A 19464-nucleotide genomic window follows, 5' to 3' on the forward strand; every position below is an offset into this window, starting at 1 on the left:
TTGATTTAGTATCAATATCGAGGTATTACATTCTGGTATCGTACCGAAGCCAAAATCATGGTATCGAGCCATGCCTAATCTGCATAAGGGTGACAATAAAATAGACGTAAAATATCAATTTTAGGTATGGAAATGACATATTTTGAGTTTTGATATGGGATATGATCATTGAGCTACTTTGGGGCTTTTTAACCCTGCTCAAAATTTGTCGAGTTTAACATGAAAAAATGCTGTTTTATAAGAGAAGTCACTGACTTTTTGAAACATTTGTGTTTCAGATTACGGCACTTCCCATTCATTCCTATGGGACCCATAAACAGCGATTGAGAGTCACAGAACTGACTGAAACTCCGTGAGGTCAAGGCTGTAATGTGATTGGTTATTAAGGCTCACGTGATCCAAGTTAGCCGTCACACTTTCTCCAATAGCAAGTAATACAAACCCTCTCATCTCCTACAGTGAGTCCATCTCTGTCAGCAGTTCAGAACACAATGAGCAATCCAGTCACTTACATACAGACAGTGTTGGGAAGTAACTACTTATTTGCAACTAAATTACGTAATTTAATTACAAAATAAATGCAATTGTAATCAGTTACAGTTCTGATTCTGATTCAACTGATTACAGTTACTGAGAAAAACTGTAGTTAAATTACAGTTAGTTATGAAAATGTTAACAATTACAAATGGGGTTACATCAGATTTTTGTTTTCACACACACACACACACACACACACACACACACACAGATATGAATGATATCTTTAATGCTCTAAAATATGTTTCAGGAGTTTAGGACACATGCTTATTCAATAACTGCTTTATGACCCATTTGTGTTCATGTATATGCTTTATTTTTTAAGATTAACTGTTCTTTTCCAAGGCATTGTTAGATGCCAGTGTTTCCGATCATAATTATGCAAGATTTGATTTCAAAAACAGTATCATAGCTATTAAACTATCTTGTTTTGGTTTTAAATCTTTATTTAACCTCAGAATGATCTCAAAGGAAGTCTGATTTTGTGGTGGCTGTGCTTTAAAATTAAATTATGATCTTAATTCAAGTGATGAAGGATTTTGAAAGTGCCAGTAATCAGTGTTGAATAGCCTATTACTGTAAGGTTAACCCTGCATTTAGAGAAGTAATCAAATGTAATATTACTTTAATAAAGTAACTGAAATAGTTACACTACTTATTACATTTTAAATAGGGTAACTTGTAATCATTTCCAAAGCCACCTTCCCAACACTGTGTATAGATCAGTGGTACACACACACACACACACACACACACACTTGCTCTCGGGTCACATGACCGTGACGCTGTGATTGACAGCTGTGGGCGGGTCTACTACACGTTTAGCACGCGGGCCGAGACCCCGTGATGCCAGTCTCTCAGCTTGTTGTACTGAGGCCTGACCACCTCTGGGTCCACTCTGGTCACCCTGACGGTGGAAGCACAGAGACAGACAGGACAGACGGGAAACACACCCGTTAGAGGAAAGCAGACAGTGGAAGGACAGTACACGAGTAATAAACCTCAGCACAAGCACACAAGTGTGGAAAACAGCTGTTCACATATCTAACGCTTCAAAGTGCTAGAATTAGACCAGGACGTATTGATCAGATTGATATTTGGCCTTATAACGGTCACTATCAGCTGATAACTGTTCCTGACCGACTACATGTGTCAGATCCAGCAGCAACAGATAAACATCTTGCAGTTTCAAAATTACATTGGTGTAAATAATGAAGTAATATCATTTAAACAAGTGAATTAAAGTTCATTTTAGATCTCTCATTATACAATACTTTACATAAATACTGTGTGTGTGTGTGTGTGCGTTCATTTTTATTTCATATGATTGGTAAACAAATAACAACAACATTTATAATTATTCAATAATTCACTTTTTTTAAATGATAAACATTATATTTTAAATATTTTAAACAATTTCAGACATATTTGGATTCACATTTCACTTTTGCATTATATATATATATATAAATAATATTATACACACACACACATATATAGTGCTTATCAAAATATGGCTGAAATTGTATTTAAAATTTACAGTGTGCAATAAATATATAAATGTATATATGTATATATACACATACACACACTTATATACTTACGTACTTATACATACACACACACGTCGTCTCCAAAGTGATCTGTCTATACAGACATCAGGGCAATAGATTTGGAAACAGAATATGTGTGTTCAGAAAACAGCCCTGATTACCCACAATGCCTTTTGATTACTAACAATTTCCTTGAATGCCAGGAAGGTTTGAGCACAGCTCTGATCAGACAGAAGATAATCAACAATCAGACAGAGCAACATCAGAACTTACTTCTTCCCGGGCCGGTTCTCCTGAGCTTGCTCTAGAGGAGAGAAGAGAGAAACACTTTGAGCTTGAGCTGTAGAGCCCACAGGAGTGTAATGAAGGACTGGATGAGTGTGTACCGTTCTCTGTGCCGGTGATCTGCGCTAGGATGCGGAAGGAGCGTGACTGAGACGTGCCGGTGCGTGGATGCCAGTCCTCCGTGTCCTCGATCACACGCTTCTTACTGGCATCACTGAGAGCAGAGACGTGATTCCCCTCCGGCTCCAGCACGGGCTTACGAGCGGTTCTGAGACACACACACACACATCGTTTATATTACTTTGACACAAAGATAGGAAAAAAGAGGGTCCAGGGCTCGCAAAATCGCTAGCCCGACGTCCCGGGCTATTGTGTTTTCCAGTCGGGCTACCAAAATGCATCACTGCCCTGCTCGACGGGCCTTAAATACAGGGCTCCCGCAGGTCCTTAAAGACTCTTCAATTTAGTTGCATCAAACTTAAGGCCATAGCAAGTTTTAAATACGTTAAATGATATAAGAAATGTCTTAATTATAATTTCAAGAGGTCTTAAGGTTGGGGACGGAAAGACGAGAAAGGCGATACGGCTGGATTAAAGCTTCAAGAGGCAATGATGTCATTGAATAAATGAGCGCTGCACGTTTCAGATGAAAACACGACACGGATGTCTTTATGGGAATGTATCTGAAGGGAAGCGACGGTCTTGTTGTTTCTTTCAAAAAATAAAAATAAAAAGTAACACTAGCCTTATATTCTTTTTTCTATTCTATCAACTTGATGTGTGTGTTATATGTATACACACACGTTATATGTTAAATGTTAGATATAACAATGTTAAAACATTCTTAAAACATATTTTAACATGCTTATAAGAATGTGTTCTGTGATGGGTAGGTTTAGGTTTGGATGATAGTATGTGACCCTGGACCACAAAACCAGTCATTTGGGTAAATTTTCTGAGATTTATACACCGTCTGAAAGCTGAATAAATAAGCTTTCCATTGATGAATATGTTGATGTGAGGGTGCAAAAAAATCTAAATATTGAGAAAATCACCTTTAAATGAAGTTCTTAGCAATGCATATTACTAATCAGAAATTAAGTTATGATATATTTATGGTAGGAAATTTACTAAATATCTTCATGGAACATGATCTTAATATCCTAATGATTTTTGTCATAAAAGAGAAATGTATAATTGTGATCCATACAATGTATTGTTGTCTATTGCTACAAATATACCTGTGTTACTCATGACTGCTCTTGTGCTCCAGGGACATATATTTAGTCATTTTATAGTCTTATATTTAAAAAGAAAATAAATAAATAATAAATAATGTCTTTGTTGGGTCCGATTTGAGGACAAACTTTCTTTGTTTGAAGTCATTTGGACCTCACAAAGTAGTAAAAACAAGTACACACACACACCCCAAACATTATCATCATAAAAACATCACTAAACCACCATACAAACATTACACACACCATCAGCTGTTTACCTGGGAGGAGTCTTTCTACAGGTGATGAGAGGAAATGAGAAAGGATAGAAATCAAGACAATGAGCGAAAAACAGTCAAACATCACCACCATATTTCAGATTATACTATATCATATTGTTTCTACTTACTTAAGAATACTCTGAGGTCCACTATGGAAATAAAAAAAGGTCAAGAAAATATAATATTTTATATTTATTTTTTCATAATATGTTTTATAGATATTTTTATTATTGTTATTATTATTAGTGCAAATGAAAAAGGTGAAGTGAAATTCTGCATGCAAATGCAATTATAAATGTGTCCCATAACTACCAAATATCTCTAAATATTTCTTTCTTCCTTAAATTTCCTTTTGAATTGATTTTAAAAATGCTTTATTAATGGAAATGTCTGTCACAGCAGCAATACTATTAGCAATACATTAAGTGCTGATATTCACATTAAAAATCAAAATAAAATGTTTTTTTTTTATTTGTTTAGATTATTTTAGTAATAAATGTTACATTTTAGTATTTAGATAATATTATAGTTCTTATTTTGATTTTTGATTTTTGATTTTTACTTGTTTTAGTACTTTGTTTTTATTTTTTAAAATGTCTATATAGTCTATTTTTCATTAATTTTTATTTATTTTAGTAGATCCAATTCAACTAAACGAAAAATTAATATTTCCTAAATAAGTAAATCAATAAGTGAATAAATGGAATAAGTAAATAAATAATTAGTTTAATTTTAATGAGCACAAAATGCTAAGTGCATCATGAGTCTGTTTTTGTTTGGTCAATGTCAACTAATCACCAGTAGATGGCTCCACTCTCTCATGAGTTTGACTAGTTGGCCTGCGCTGGTCTTTCTGATGAACTGTTCTCTGGGAATCTGCTCTGTAACAATACATGCGAAGGTAAATGTCACTGCTATTTATACGCTCACTGCCGGAAATAAACACGGACACGCTGACTGACAGCAGCACATGCCCTCTGACACAATGGAAAGAGCTTCAGGAGCACGAGATGATAGTGAGTGTGTTTGCTGCGTTAGTGATGATGACACAACACTACAGAATCTAGTACACTAACTTTGTCATGGGCTCGTCCTGTAGAGAGAGAGAGAGAGAGAGAGAGAGAGTGAGACATCTGAAGCGCTTCTGATCACCATCAGACCTCATGCACACATGCACTTCTGACAGAAACCACACAAACGCAAGAGACTCGTGTTCAGAAACACGCTGACAGTAAACTAACACCAGTGCTAATGAAGACTAGTGCATGATAAACCGACTCACCCTCAAAACTGTTGCTCTATCTGAAGAAAAACATCCTTGTAGTAAACTGACTTGAGAAGCAAAATTGTAAAAGATAAGAATTTTCAGAAAATATGAATCTATCTAGGATGAACTGCTTTGTTGCATTGCTTATTTTTAAGCCACTTTAGATAATAAAAATAAAATTACACCTATTTAAGTGACTTTAAAAGCATCTGCTAAATGACTAAAAAATAAAAAAATATCTATTTTTAAGTCACTTTGAAAAAAAGCATCTGATTACTTGAAAATAAATGTAATTTTCGTAATATTTTTATTAAGTCATTTTAAAAGCATTTGCTAAATGAATAAAAATAAAATAAAAATTACATTTATTTTTAAGTCACTGAATAAAGGTATCTGCTAAATTAAAATGTGTTAAAAAATTACATGTATTGTTAAATCGCTTTAAATAAAACCAGCTGATAAATAAATATTTTATTACAAAATAGTTAATTAATACACATCTAAAATAAATCTTGTTATCTTAAACAATTTAGCTTCCAAACTAAATGCATCTTACTTTAAGTAAAATTTTATACTGGACAATTAGACCAAAATATACAGTATACACATACATGTATATTTATATATATATATATATTTTTTTTTTGCAATGCCTGCTTACACACTGGTGTATCTTTCTTTTTTGTGTTCATGTGTTTGTGTAAATTTCAGGCTTCACACATGCATGCTATGACTTCATCAGTGCAAACACACACACACACACACACATGCATGCTATGACTTCATCAGTGCAAACACACACACACACACACACACACGCATGCTATGACTTCATCAGTGCAAACACATACACATACACACACACACACACACGCATGCTATGACTTCAGTGCAAACACACACACACACACATCTTGTGTCCAGCTTTCATGTGTTTGAAACAAACTCCCAGTGTTTTCTGATCCGTCCATAAACAGCACACAGGACCCGGTGGCCCTTTCCCTCCATCAGCGAGTTAAAGACGTTAATTGGAGTGAGAACACGAGTCAAAACTCACTCCGGCTGCTTCTCTCGGGATACTAATTGGTTGAGTCAGTAAACGCCGCTGGAAACTCTCACAGAGAATTTCACAAACATTCCTGCTGAGGCTGACGGCTATACATAGTAAATGAGAAGCAGCAACCAGACGCCGGAAACACGGACGTCACGTCTACATTCACCCACTACACACCAGACACAGGCCTTCACAAACAACAGCCAATTAACTCATTAAGACTCAATAAATCATTTGAAAATAAACAAAACAGGACGTAAATAAATCATACCAATTTAAAAAATAATTATTTAAAATAAAAACAAAAAAATAAAACATTTACTATTAATTTGATTATAAAAAATGTAAAATTAAAATAATTAGTCTTCAAAAGTAAAAGATTAAAATAAATATTAAATAAAAAATATAAATACAACTATCAAGTAATTAAATCACAAACAATGCTAAATTAAAATAAATATTTTTTAAATAAAATACTGTGATTAGATCATAAAAATGTAAAATTAATTGTAAATTAAAAACAAATCAAAATAAAATTATAAAGAATTTTAAAATAAAAACAATCAAAAGAAAACACTAATAATGAATAATTACTAATAAAATAAATAGATTAATAAAAAATAGATTGGATAAAAAATCCAAGTAAAAAAATAAAACTGAAATAAAAAATACTACTGAAGTAATTAAATCATAAAAATGTAAAATAAAATAAATAATTCTTTAAATAAAAATTAAACCATACAAATGATTATAATAAATAATTTTAAAATAAAAGCATTTAAAATAAAACTAATAATTTATAATTACTAATAATGCAACCAATTAATAAACAAAACTAACTAATAATTAAATAATAAAAATGTTCAAATAAAAACAAAGCCAAATTAAACACTTACTAAAACAAATATGTATTTTTTATTAATCTGCATGTCATGTGACTATTAACCAACATCAGAGAACCATGAACAAGGACACGGAGGACTAACAGGAAGCAAACAGAAGCTCTAACACTCACTGATGTTTCCACTCAGACAAAAACTACATTAAATCAATTCATTCACATTCAAAAACACTTGCTAATAAGTAATTAAATAAGAAAAAAGGTAAAACTGAAAAATAAGTGTAAAATAAAAATAAAAATCTTAAAACACTTCGTAATAAGTAACTGAATCATAAAAATGTAAATTCAAAATACTTTTAAATAAAAATAATTAATGATAAAATAAATGTAGTAAAAATAAATAATAAAAAATATAAATAAAACTAACAAGTTGTAAAATGTTCAAATAAAACGTTATTAAAATAAAACGCAACACAACAGAAGATGAAAAGCTGTTTCCGTTCATACAACAAAAGCATCCAAGTCCCAAAAATTACAGGAGATCATAAAAATATCACAAACCCACAGTTACTGTGTTTCTTTGTGAATTGTTTTTGACAGCAACTATATACACTTTACGAAAAGAACAGCGTGAACATTCAACTAAACATCTGCTTTTGAGTTCCACAGAAGGAACAAAGTCACAGGGGTTTGAAACGCCATAAAGTTAAAATGATGTGATATTGGGTGAAGTATCTCTGTCCATCAGCGGCGCAGGGATTTCTTCTGGCACGGCTCGACCTGTTCTTCCCATTTTCCTGCTGACTTCACTCTCACTGGAAGCAGCAAGCTCATAATAATATATTAATGAAGGACGCATCCAAAACAAGCATGAACGCAGAGACGACACCAGCAACATCCGGCACTATTTGACAAATGTTTTGACCAGTTACAAATTCTCCAGGATTTACATCAGACCTCAAAGCCTTTAAAACCTCATGTTGACAGTCAACTCAATCCATCTAAAGCTGCACAAAACGAGCTCCTGTGGTCAGAATCTCAAGCAGAACATTTGTTTATCCGGGTCTCAGCCGTGTTTACTGGGATCAGTGAAACCACATGAGAGAGAAGATGCAAGACGACGCTTTACCAGCTCTCTTTCATCTGCTCCTGACTTCCAGGACAAAACTACAGCGATGAGTAAATACAAGCAGTCTATGAACACAAGACCACATACAGTGAAGACATGAATGTGCTTAAAAAAAAAAATTATATATATGTGTTACATGCTAAAGTTTAATATTTAAATATTTAATTTAATACATTAATAAAATATAAAACTATTTAAAATATATAAACTAAATACAACAAAAGACAATACATTTAAAAATAATGTAATATGTAAATCTAAGTAATAATAAATGCAATAAATAATACATTTACAACTTAATAAAATAAACATCTGAAATAAACAACAAAATATAATAATGTAATAGAATATATTCATATTTAAATATGAATAAAAATAAATAATTCAATTAGTAATAATAATAATTATTATTAAATAAAAATGTATAATAAAGATATTTAAAATATCTAACAAATTAATTAAATTAATAATAACAATAATAATACAGTATTTAAAATCTTAAATAAGATAAAGCAATAAATAATGCATTTACGTAAAAGAAAGAAACATGATACATATTTAAATTAATAATAATAATATTAAAAACTATTTAAAATATTTAAAATGTATAAAAAAATGGCAAAAGATATACATTTTTTTAAATAATAAATAATATTTAAAAAAAAAATGAATTACTCAGCTAAAAATGTGCATCGACTGATAAAGGACTAATATGGCAGATTGTGTACAGGTGAAGCATGAGATTGGTCACACTAGCTCGTCTCATTGAATCAATCTTTGGCACAGACGGTCACTGGCTCACACAGTTGTTCTTCACATTGGCTTCCAGTTTTCCACAGAGATACTGCGATTCCCTCTCACGGCATTCACAGACAATATTCTGCTTTATTTACAACTTCAACTCTATGAATAGCAATTATGACAGGCTCTGGGTTACCACAGAAAATAATTAAACTGAAGGGCGTGATGCAATTATCCATAAAGCACTGTTTATGTGAGCAAACTCAAACAAACAGCAATTATACACCAGCAACAGACGAGCAGAATTCATATTCCCACATCAAACGCACGGGTTAGACTCTTCACAACTCAAATAACACACAGATTTGACATTAAGTGCTTTAATCAAGATTTATATTCCTGGTTTTAATTCCAGCTGAATTCCATGCCCATGGTTTTCAACCAGTTGAGAAGATATCAATCTAATAATACATCAAATATTCTTAAACGTATGTAAAAGGGTGAGTGCAACTGTGCCATTGAAACGTTGTAAAAGCTTTAGTTTGTTCTAGCAGCCTGATGCAGTAACACTGATTCAACCAATAAGATGCATTTGGGGCAGGACTTCCTGTCTGTCTGACCAATAGCATGGTTCTGGAAACCTCATGGTGGCATTAGTGGTGCAGAAATTACATTTGACATTTCTAAACTATTGCTAATGTCTAACTTATGAACTAATTATCTGCAATATTTATTACTGAAATAATGGAGTAATGTTAATGTTTAATAAAAGTACAAATAAAATAAAAACAACAACTTTTAAATTAAAAAAAAATTATTTTTGTGTGCCAAGAAATCCTACTGATATACATTTTCTATTTAGCAAAATACTTAATTTTTTTTATTAAATATTACTACTACTACTACTAAGATAAATACATAATTTTGAATTAGAATTATTAAATTATTAACTTAATTGAAATTAAATAATAATAATAATAATTATTATTAACAACAACAACACCATTTTAAAATAAATATAATAATAATAATAAATTCTCTTGTTCCCATGGTTATAGTTAACTAAAACTAAAACCATAAAACACACTGAAACTGATTCAACTGATATATATACAGTATATAAAAAAACATGATTTTTACTGAATTTAATCATTTCTCTTTTACATTTACAGTAGTTTACTTTTGAACTAAAAGCTAAAACCTATACAGACAAAAAAAAAAAAAAAAATATGAATAAAAACTATAAACAGTCTCCTGGTTTTATCTCAATGCTAACAGTAGTATCTCAAACACACTAAAATACCAGCTCGGTCCCGGAGTTTTTAAACCTCTTATTAGTAGATGATTTTCTGTGTTAATAGAGCGTCACAAACACCATTCACAGAATAACCCAGAACCCTTCCTGAACAACAGATCAAAGCGATCCCTCTGAGAACAGCGAGGAAGAATAAACGCAGGAAACAGAAGGAGAACAGGAAGTAGATTCTGATTGGCTGGTCGAAGCCCCACCTACCCGTTTTGCTGTTCTCCAGTGGCTTTGCTCTCCAGCAGGCCACGCCTCTGGCCCAAGGCCACCTCACACACGTTGTCATTGGAGTAGAGGTTGATGGGCGTGTTATAGACGGACGAATGAGGGGCGGCGGGGGCCGAGGGCGGAGCCATCACTCTCGCCGGGGAGGAGGAGCCAGAGGAGGATGTGGAGGAGGAGTTAGCGAAGGGGGAGTGGCTGGAGGCGGGTTTCAGGGCAGGGCCAGGCTGCTGGGACGGAGCGGCTGGGGTGAAGGCAGACGAGGCGGAGGGGATGGAGGCTTTGGGACTGACCGATCTGACGATGTTAGTCGTTCCGCCGAAGGGCCGAGCAGTCTTATTATAAGCAATGCTGGCGGGGCCGGTGGAGGCCCCGGGCGTTTGGCTGATGGGCACCGGCTTTATGATCTCCTGCGGTTCCTCCTACAGAAGTGATGAAACACATGCAACATGCTCACACCACACGGCACACGCATGCAGGATCCCTCATTACAGCCCTAAAGAACCCTCACTTCAGTCTGGGGCCAGCTCATTTGCATGACTAATTGATTACAGGACTTTTTAATTCACATCAGGGTTTAGTTAACTCAAACCATAAAAGAACATTTCCGTTACTTGAAATACAATAAATAAAATTATAAAAACTTTAAATACATTTTAACTAGTTTTCCCATTTTCATTTAGTACGTTTATGTACTAAAATAATTAAAACTGCAGTAAAAACATGATAACTATAATATGAAATAAAATGAATTGTATTATATATTATATAAAATAAAAAAATGATAATCTTATAATACAATTTTAATAAAAAATATGTCTGGACATATATTAAAAAACTAATAAAAATATAATTACTAAATGTTTCAAATTAAAAGCAAAACAGAATATATAAAAATAAAAACTAATTCAAAACATTAATAAAAACGATAATGGTCTCTCAGTGATACGAATATAACAATCATGAATGAATTAAGTTATATTTCTATTGTATTTATTTAGTTTTTAATTTAATTTTAGGTCACGTTTTAGTAATTTTGTTGTGTTTGTCACGTTAATTAGTTTCTTTTTTAATTAAATAAATAATACTGTTTTATTCATAATCTGTGAATCAATGTTTTTTTTATTAAATGCTTTGAATTAGTTTCCGTTTTAATTTTTATATTAAAGTTGTCATTTTGTCTTTTTTGGCTATAGTTAAATTTTTATTGTGTCTATAGTTTTTCATTTTTATTTCAGTTTTAGTTATTTTAGTACATCAAGTTAAACTAAATGAGACTGCCTTGCCAACTAGCTGAAAGGAAAAGGTTTTTGTATATATTTTATTGTATTTCAGTACATATATTTTTGGTTTTTGCTTCAGTTAACTATATTAAATGAGACAGTATAATTGAAATACTCTCCTCCTAACGGACTGTAATGAGGGGGAGCACAATCCCTCACAGATCAGGCGTTTCCGTCAGCATGCGTGTCCTCACCAGGCCTGAAGCAAAGCCTCAAATCTCTTCATCTACGACAAGTGATGTGTGACGAGACATTTGATTGGTTGCCTCATTTATATTCTGTCACAATGCACAGGGAGGCCCCGCCCACAGTGAAATCTAATTGGTCCAAACATCACCGTATATTAAAATACGCTCTTAAGAGCTGTGAGTGTTATTTCAAACAGCATTTCGCTTTTTGTTTGACACTAAATGTCATATAGACACCTTTTTATTAGGGGAAGGCCATAAATGATTTAAGCAAACCCAATCATATTCTGTTAGCCCATTTAATGTGCATATATGTCAGTTTATATTTTGATATAAAAAAATAGAGCTACTTTTTTGTTGCCATCAGCTACATAATGCCTGTACACCATTAAAAAGGCATTTATAGTGAGAATTTTTTTGGTAAAAATTTAACACACACAATTTGCAATGTATATAAAAAAATACAATATAATTGCAATATAATAGATCATTTGTTTTCATATGAAGCTAATTATAAAGACTACAGACTAAATCCAACCCTGCCCTAAAGGGAAAATAATTAAATGTAATAAAATAAAATAAAAGAAAATTGATTAAAAAAGAAAAAAAAAAAAAGAAAAATAATTAAATTATTAAATTAAAAACTAAATAAAATAAAATTACCAATTTAGAAAAATACCAATTTAAAAAAAAAAAAAGCCAACAAAAAAATTTAATAAATAAAAAAAACATAAAAAAGGACTTAATCACAAGTTATTATTAGCACTTTGTTGTACATTTAAACACTTATTAATTTATTTATTTTTTATCACAAGTTTACTGCCACATTATCTGATATTCTAAATGTCAGGTTGCGCCTGGCTAGGACACGCATTACATATAATTATATAGTCTAAAGTTTACGTACCTTTGGAGTCTCGGTTTTAGTGATACTGGAAGATCTGCAAAGACAAAACAGACATTTAACATAAGACCTCATGATTGCACAACGATCTGCTGACTGAATAAAAGTCAATATGGAAATAATGTCCCAAGTTTGACAGAGAAGCTCATATCTGTGTGTGTGTGAGAGAGTGTGAGAGTGTGAGTGTGAGTGTGTGAGTGAGTGAGTGAGTGAGTGAGTGTGAGTGAGTGTGTGTGTGTGTGTGTGTGTGTGTGAGTGTGAGTGTGAGAGAGTGTGTGTGTGTGTGTGTGTGAGAGAGTGTGTGTGTGTGTGTGTGTGAGTGAGTGAGTGTGTGAGAGTGTGTGTGAGAGTGTGTGTAATATAGTTTGAATAACGACTCTATTTTGGCTGCCATTCAAACAAACTGCACCTTCCACTGTACGCTACATTGCACGGCCATAAATAAAGCAGAGAGCAAACTATGGCATTCAATCCCAGCAACCCCTGTTCAGCGCTGCCAAGAGCTGAAGGCTGCACAGGAATAACTACACAAACTGTCTTCACACCATAAAACGACGAGTTCAGACTCTCATAAGCTGCAATCACTGAGAGAAAAACATGCTGTAGTGTCTGAGGTGACAGATGAGATTTCCAGATCAATCTTTGGGTGGTTTGGAGGCTCTGAGGAGATTAAAACACGCATGTTTAGCTCTCTTATGACAGTGAAGGATCATCAGTGTTTAAGATCTAGTTTATATCAGACTTGAGGAAAAACAAATGGGAGAGATCACTCTACAAAGCACATTTCCATTAAAACGGAAAAAAAAAAAAGTTCTCTTATTGGCAAAATGCATCACGTCTTTACTTTAGAACACACTAGAAAAGACTTTCACCCAAAAAGCAACTTATACTTGAGAAACTGAAAATAGTGTCAGCTAAATAAATAAATAAATAAAAACAAACATGCATGTGTAACCTCAAAAACAGACCATTTTCAGCCAGATTTAATATGTAAATTATTGGATTGAATTAGAATTATTGGATAAAAGCATCTGCCAAATGAACAATGAAAAATGCAAAGAAATAAAAACTTGTATTCATCAAGGATGCATTAAATTGATCAGAAGTGACAGTAAAGGCATTTATGTTACAGTAGATTTCTATTTCAAATAAATGCTGTTCTTATGAACTTTCTATTCATCTGTGAATCCTGAAAAATGAAATGTACGACCGTTTCAACAAAAATATTGTGCAGCACAACTGTGTTCAACATTGATAATAATCAGAAATGTTTCTTGATCAGTAAATCAGTATATTATTATGATTTCTGAAGATCATGTGACACTGAAGACTGGAGTAATGATGCTGAAAATACAGCTGCAGATCACAGAAATACATTACAGATTAACACATATTCACATAGAAAACAGCTGTTTTAAATTCTAATAATCTTCACTATTTTTACTATTTTTATTGTATTTTAAATCAAACGCAGCCTCGGTAAGCAGAAGAAACTTCAAAGAGAATCTATCAGAAATTGGTTTATAAATTATTGGTTTATAAATGCTAAATAAATATACATTAAAAGGTGAAATAGACAAACGCAGACATGTGATGAATTAAATACGGAAAGCGTGTCTATCTCAGCCACTTTCCCATCATTGTGCCGCGAACACAATCTGAAATTTGACTGTCAACAAACCTCCAGTCAAAGTGCATCAGGGTTTGTGCATTTGGAGATGTTTTGCTTTACACAAACCCACAGACATACTTTATGTTCTCATTTATCAGCTGATTCTCATCACACCGTCTAGACGGCTTCATTTGTCCTCATTAATCAGCATCAACATTCCTCGTAAATAACCTCCATCCTCGAGCGGGCGACACACAGGCCACAGGCCACCCTACAAAAACTGCTGACTCAGCGAATCCGTTTCGCGTCCTCAATCGCCTCCATATTAGGAAGGCCGAGCGGTTCTTTTGTGCCCGACGGTGCTGCTCATAATAGGGGTAAAGGTGGAGCTGGCAGCACAAAGACAACACTTGCAGGAGGAAGTTAGAGGAGCTCAGACAAAGAGCAATAATCGGCGCTCAAGGGGACAAACGTGAACAATTGAAGCAGAGGAGAGGAAGCAGATGGTGTGGAAGCGGCTCAGATCGACCTACAGATCCTATCTGTAAAGAATCATCCTGTCCATACAAACACTCCACCGACAGCATCTGTGGCACAACGATGGCAGCGCAGAAAAACAATCAGCATAGAAATATCATGTTGGAACAGAAGATAACTTAAAACTAATTAAAAAAAAAATCTAACTAAATTAATCTAAATATAATATATATATATATATATATATATATATATATATATATATATATTATTATTACAGTAGATTTCTATTTCAAATAAATGCTGTTCTTATGAACTTTCTATTCATCTGTGAATCCTGAAAAATAAAATGTACGACAGTTTCCACAAAAATATTGAGCAGCACAACTGTGTTCAACATGGATGATAATCAGAAATGTTTGTTGATCAGTAAATCAGTATATTATTATGATTTCTGAAGATCATGTGACACTGAAGACTGCAGTAATGATGCTGAAAATACAACTAATATATATATATATACAACTTATATATATATATATATATATATATATATATATATATATATATATATATATATATATATATATATATATATATATATATATATATATATATATATATATATATATATATATATATATATATATATATATATATATATATATATATATATATATATATTTTTTTTTTTTTTTTTTTTTTTATTATATATATATATATATATATATAACTAAGTAAAACTAAGTAACCTTCAAGCAAAAACTGAAAACTCATCTCTTTCGGCAGTCCTTTACTTCATCCTAAACTCAAAAAAAAAAAAAAATAAAAAAAAAAAATTTCCTTCTATGTTTCTCTCCACCTACTAGTTTGTACTTATTTGAACAATGGCTGAGACTTGGTGTTATGAGCACTTCCTCTGTCTGACTGCCTCTTCAAGATGAATCGCTTTTTGTATTCCCCAATTGTAAGTCGCTTTGGATAAAAGCGTCTGCCAAATGACTAAATGTAATGTAAATGTAAGTAACCTAAATGAAAAAAGGAAAAATACATGAAATACAAAATAAATAAATATGTAAAGAATATAAAAAAAAAAAAAAAAAAAAAAAAAAAAAAAAAAGAATGCATAAAAATACAATATAAAAAAAGTCAAATAAACAAGACTCAGGAAGAAACAAGAAAATGAAAAATACAAACAAAAAAGCATGTGTGAAAGTGGACCAGGTCAACCTGCAGATCCTATTTTTAAAGATTGACCCTGCTTAACCCTTGTGCATCAATAAAAAAAGTGTCCATGTCAAAAACAGTCATAAAAATTGGAAGCTTGGGAGCACAGACTTATGCTTGGTCTCATTTTAAAGACGACCCATGGCTGATTATTGTTGAACTAAAAAAAGTGAAACCAAACAAAAGTTATACAGGCTTAAGTTTATGAAAATGATTTATGAACAATATTTTATTTTATGAATATTTCATATATAAAACATGTTGAACTCTAAAGCCATAAATCTAAGTTGTGCTCAAGTTGTGTTCCTAATTTGAGGTTGATATCTGAAAAAATTAGCTTTTAGTAAAATTGTTTGGGCGCAGTACCACATTTTCCCCATTAGATGCCAGCAAAACTCCGCTGGTGCACACAGTGCTTGGATTTGTGATTTGCAGTAGAGTTTCTCTCTCTCAAATTTTACAAGAACACACATACACAATTTTTTTTATGACACACATACAAACCACACTCCGACATCCATACCAACACACCCACACAATTACAGCTGCATTATTTATCCAATTGGCTCTATAATATGCAGAAGCAGAAAACAGGAATAAAGAGTATTTGCTTTATAGACCAAACCTGAAAAAAAGGGCACCACCTGGTAAAAAAAATAGTAAAAAAAATTAAATTTTGAAGCCTTGTCAACAGAATGAAAGCCTATTAACAAAAATTGCATCATTTTACAGTTAAACGGCACTGCGATTAAAAATAGTAGTTTTAATGGGTTTCAATGAGGACATTTTTGTCCAAACGGTTCTGAGTGTTTCACTTTTTTGTACCTAGTGTAACAGATTTATTAAAGGAAATGAGGGTGGAATATTAAAATTCCAATAAAAATACACACCTGAGCCAAAATTTATGCAGTTAGCATTAACACGGGCAAAACAAAACAAAAACTAAAATGGACAAAAATGTCCATAAGGGTGCACAAAATAACATTACAAAAACATAAATGAAATTAAAAATGAAATGAAGTAAATTAAAAATGAAGGGAACAAAGGCAAACAGTGTTCCAGAGAGTGTAAAGGGTTGTGAAACACTAAAATATTTGCCTTCAATAAAACACAAAGTCTTGAGGCTCTACTTTTGAAACAGTGTAGAATATTTATAGTGATTATACATGATTAACTGGGATTTCAGCATGCAATGAAAGTCACAACACAAGCCAATGGGACACTGGAGTCACGATGAACTTCTGACGGCCAGAATGAGTGTGTTTTGAGAGCGTGGTCAGTCTTCAGACCGCTGTGTGTACACACTGGACAGCTGCAGTGAAACACTTAATACGCAGCGTCCACATCAAAATCACCATGAACTCAGAGACACGCTTCATCATGCTGAACACACACAACGGCCTGTGACTCACCATCAACACATGCTCTTCGAGAAGTGTGACGCTAACAATTGCTTCCTTTTCACTAATATGTGCGTTTCAAGGCAGATTAGGTCCAATAAAGATCCAGCAGGGTGACTGATTACTACACAAATTAAGTTACCGTTCATATGCGGTTAGAGAAAGTAAGCGTCTCATCTATGAAAGCTGAATGTGTTATTTCTGCAAAACTAACGTCACCAAACCAAACAGCACAAATAACCACAGTTTCCGTATGATTAGCTGCAACAGGAGAAATGACAAACACACACATCACAAGCTAACAGGACGCTCCAGGAAACACAGCGGAGGTGGAAAAAAATATCTCCACGTGAGCCAAAATCAACAGTCAGACGCATGACTTGAAACTGAGACGCTGTTGTTTTCTGCACAGCATCAGTCACCGCTTACAGAGACTCTCCACACACACACACTTAATGTATATACAACCTACAATATAGCTCGTGTGCTTTTATGTGAAGAATTATCAGGCAAAAATAAAATGAACACGTAAAATTACATTACAAAATGTGAAAGAAATAAAATTAAAAACAGTAAATAAAAATATAATATTTAATAAAATACTCTAAAAATATGCACACACACAAACTTCACAATTTAGGTAAAACCTACAATACAGTTAATTTGTTTTCACTTGTTATATGAAGATAGAAATATACAGTCTTAATCTAACCCTAAACCTACTAAATAAAATACTAATAAAAATGAGCAAAGAATTAAAATACAACAAATACTATAAAATTTATTACATTTATCATGTATTTGTATTTAATTTGATACATATATCTCTCTCTCTCTCTCTCAAAACAATTAGTGCTGTCATCCAAAATAGAAGTTTTTGTTTACATAATGTGTGTGTACAGTGTATATTTATTAGGTATATAAAAGACACACATACACCCTATATTTTAAAAATATTTACATGTATTTACGTGTATATTTATATTCATATAAACTATCATATAGAAATATATTTATATAAACGTAACATTTTTCTTTAATATATACATGCATGTGTGCGTATTTATAAATAAAAAATATATACACACCGTACACACATTATGTAAACAAACTTTTTTGGATGCGATTAATCGCGATAAATTGTTTGACAGCACTGACACACACACATATACACATATACATATATATATATATATATTTAAAACTAAACAAAATAGAAAATGTCAAATACAATCAAATAAATAAATTATTTAAACAGTAAATGTCAAATAGAAAAAATGTATTGAAATGACTGGTTTTAATAAAATAAAATCTAGTTCACAGCTCTAATCAAACCTGTGAGCACAGCGGGAGTTTGACTACGACCTGAAACTCGCAACAAGTCTGCTCATATCACACACAAACAGATGTTTGGCCGATCCTGAGGAGGAAGATGAATAAGAGAGCTGTTATTGTGCTTCTAAAGCTCTGATGGCAAATACCTGCGTTTCCATCCTCTGACACACGAAAGCTATGCAGGGAAAATGACTTTTCCTTTCAGAGTCCACAGCGCGCAGAGCTGAACCACAACTAATATACACCAAATGATATTTCAAGAGATTCATTATCAGCTCCAGCGGGATCCAATGGAAATAGAGCCGCAAATAAAAACATCATATATAACACAATGAAATGATAAATGATGATTCTTTTACTTCTAGTCATTTAGCAGATTCTAAAGGATGAAGTGTTTTGAAGCTGTGAGTGACAGATGTACGGTAGTTTAAGAATAGGCTGTAAAGTGAGCCCGACTGGAATATGAGTGAGACTCGGTACGGTAATCATTTGACTTGTTTTTATCGATACTCACAGCTTGATTTTAGTTATATTTTATAAATTAAAAAATAATTATGGCACATTAGTCACACTTTGCATAAATATAAAATCAACAACAAATCAGT

General features: G+C 32.7%; 1 protein-coding gene across 2 annotated transcripts in view; it reads right to left on the reverse strand.

Moving 5' to 3' along the window:
- Positions 1-19464, reverse strand: part of LOC306865444 (PDZ and LIM domain protein 5-like) — an 83318-nt gene that overhangs the window by 23710 nt on the left and 40144 nt on the right. For both annotated transcript variants that reach the window (XM_079410040.1, XM_079410041.1), the window contains 4 exons: positions 12812-12845; positions 10419-10855; positions 2477-2643; positions 2364-2394 (listed from right to left, as the gene is read on the reverse strand). In XM_079410040.1, the coding sequence (XP_079266166.1) occupies positions 2364-2394; positions 2477-2643; positions 10419-10855; positions 12812-12845 (669 nt within the window). The remainder of the gene's footprint in view (positions 1-2363; positions 2395-2476; positions 2644-10418; positions 10856-12811; positions 12846-19464) is intronic.

Source organism: Barbus barbus (genome assembly GCF_936440315.1).
Source record: "Barbus barbus genome assembly, chromosome: 47".
NCBI classification, from domain to species: Eukaryota; Metazoa; Chordata; class Actinopteri; order Cypriniformes; family Cyprinidae; genus Barbus; species Barbus barbus.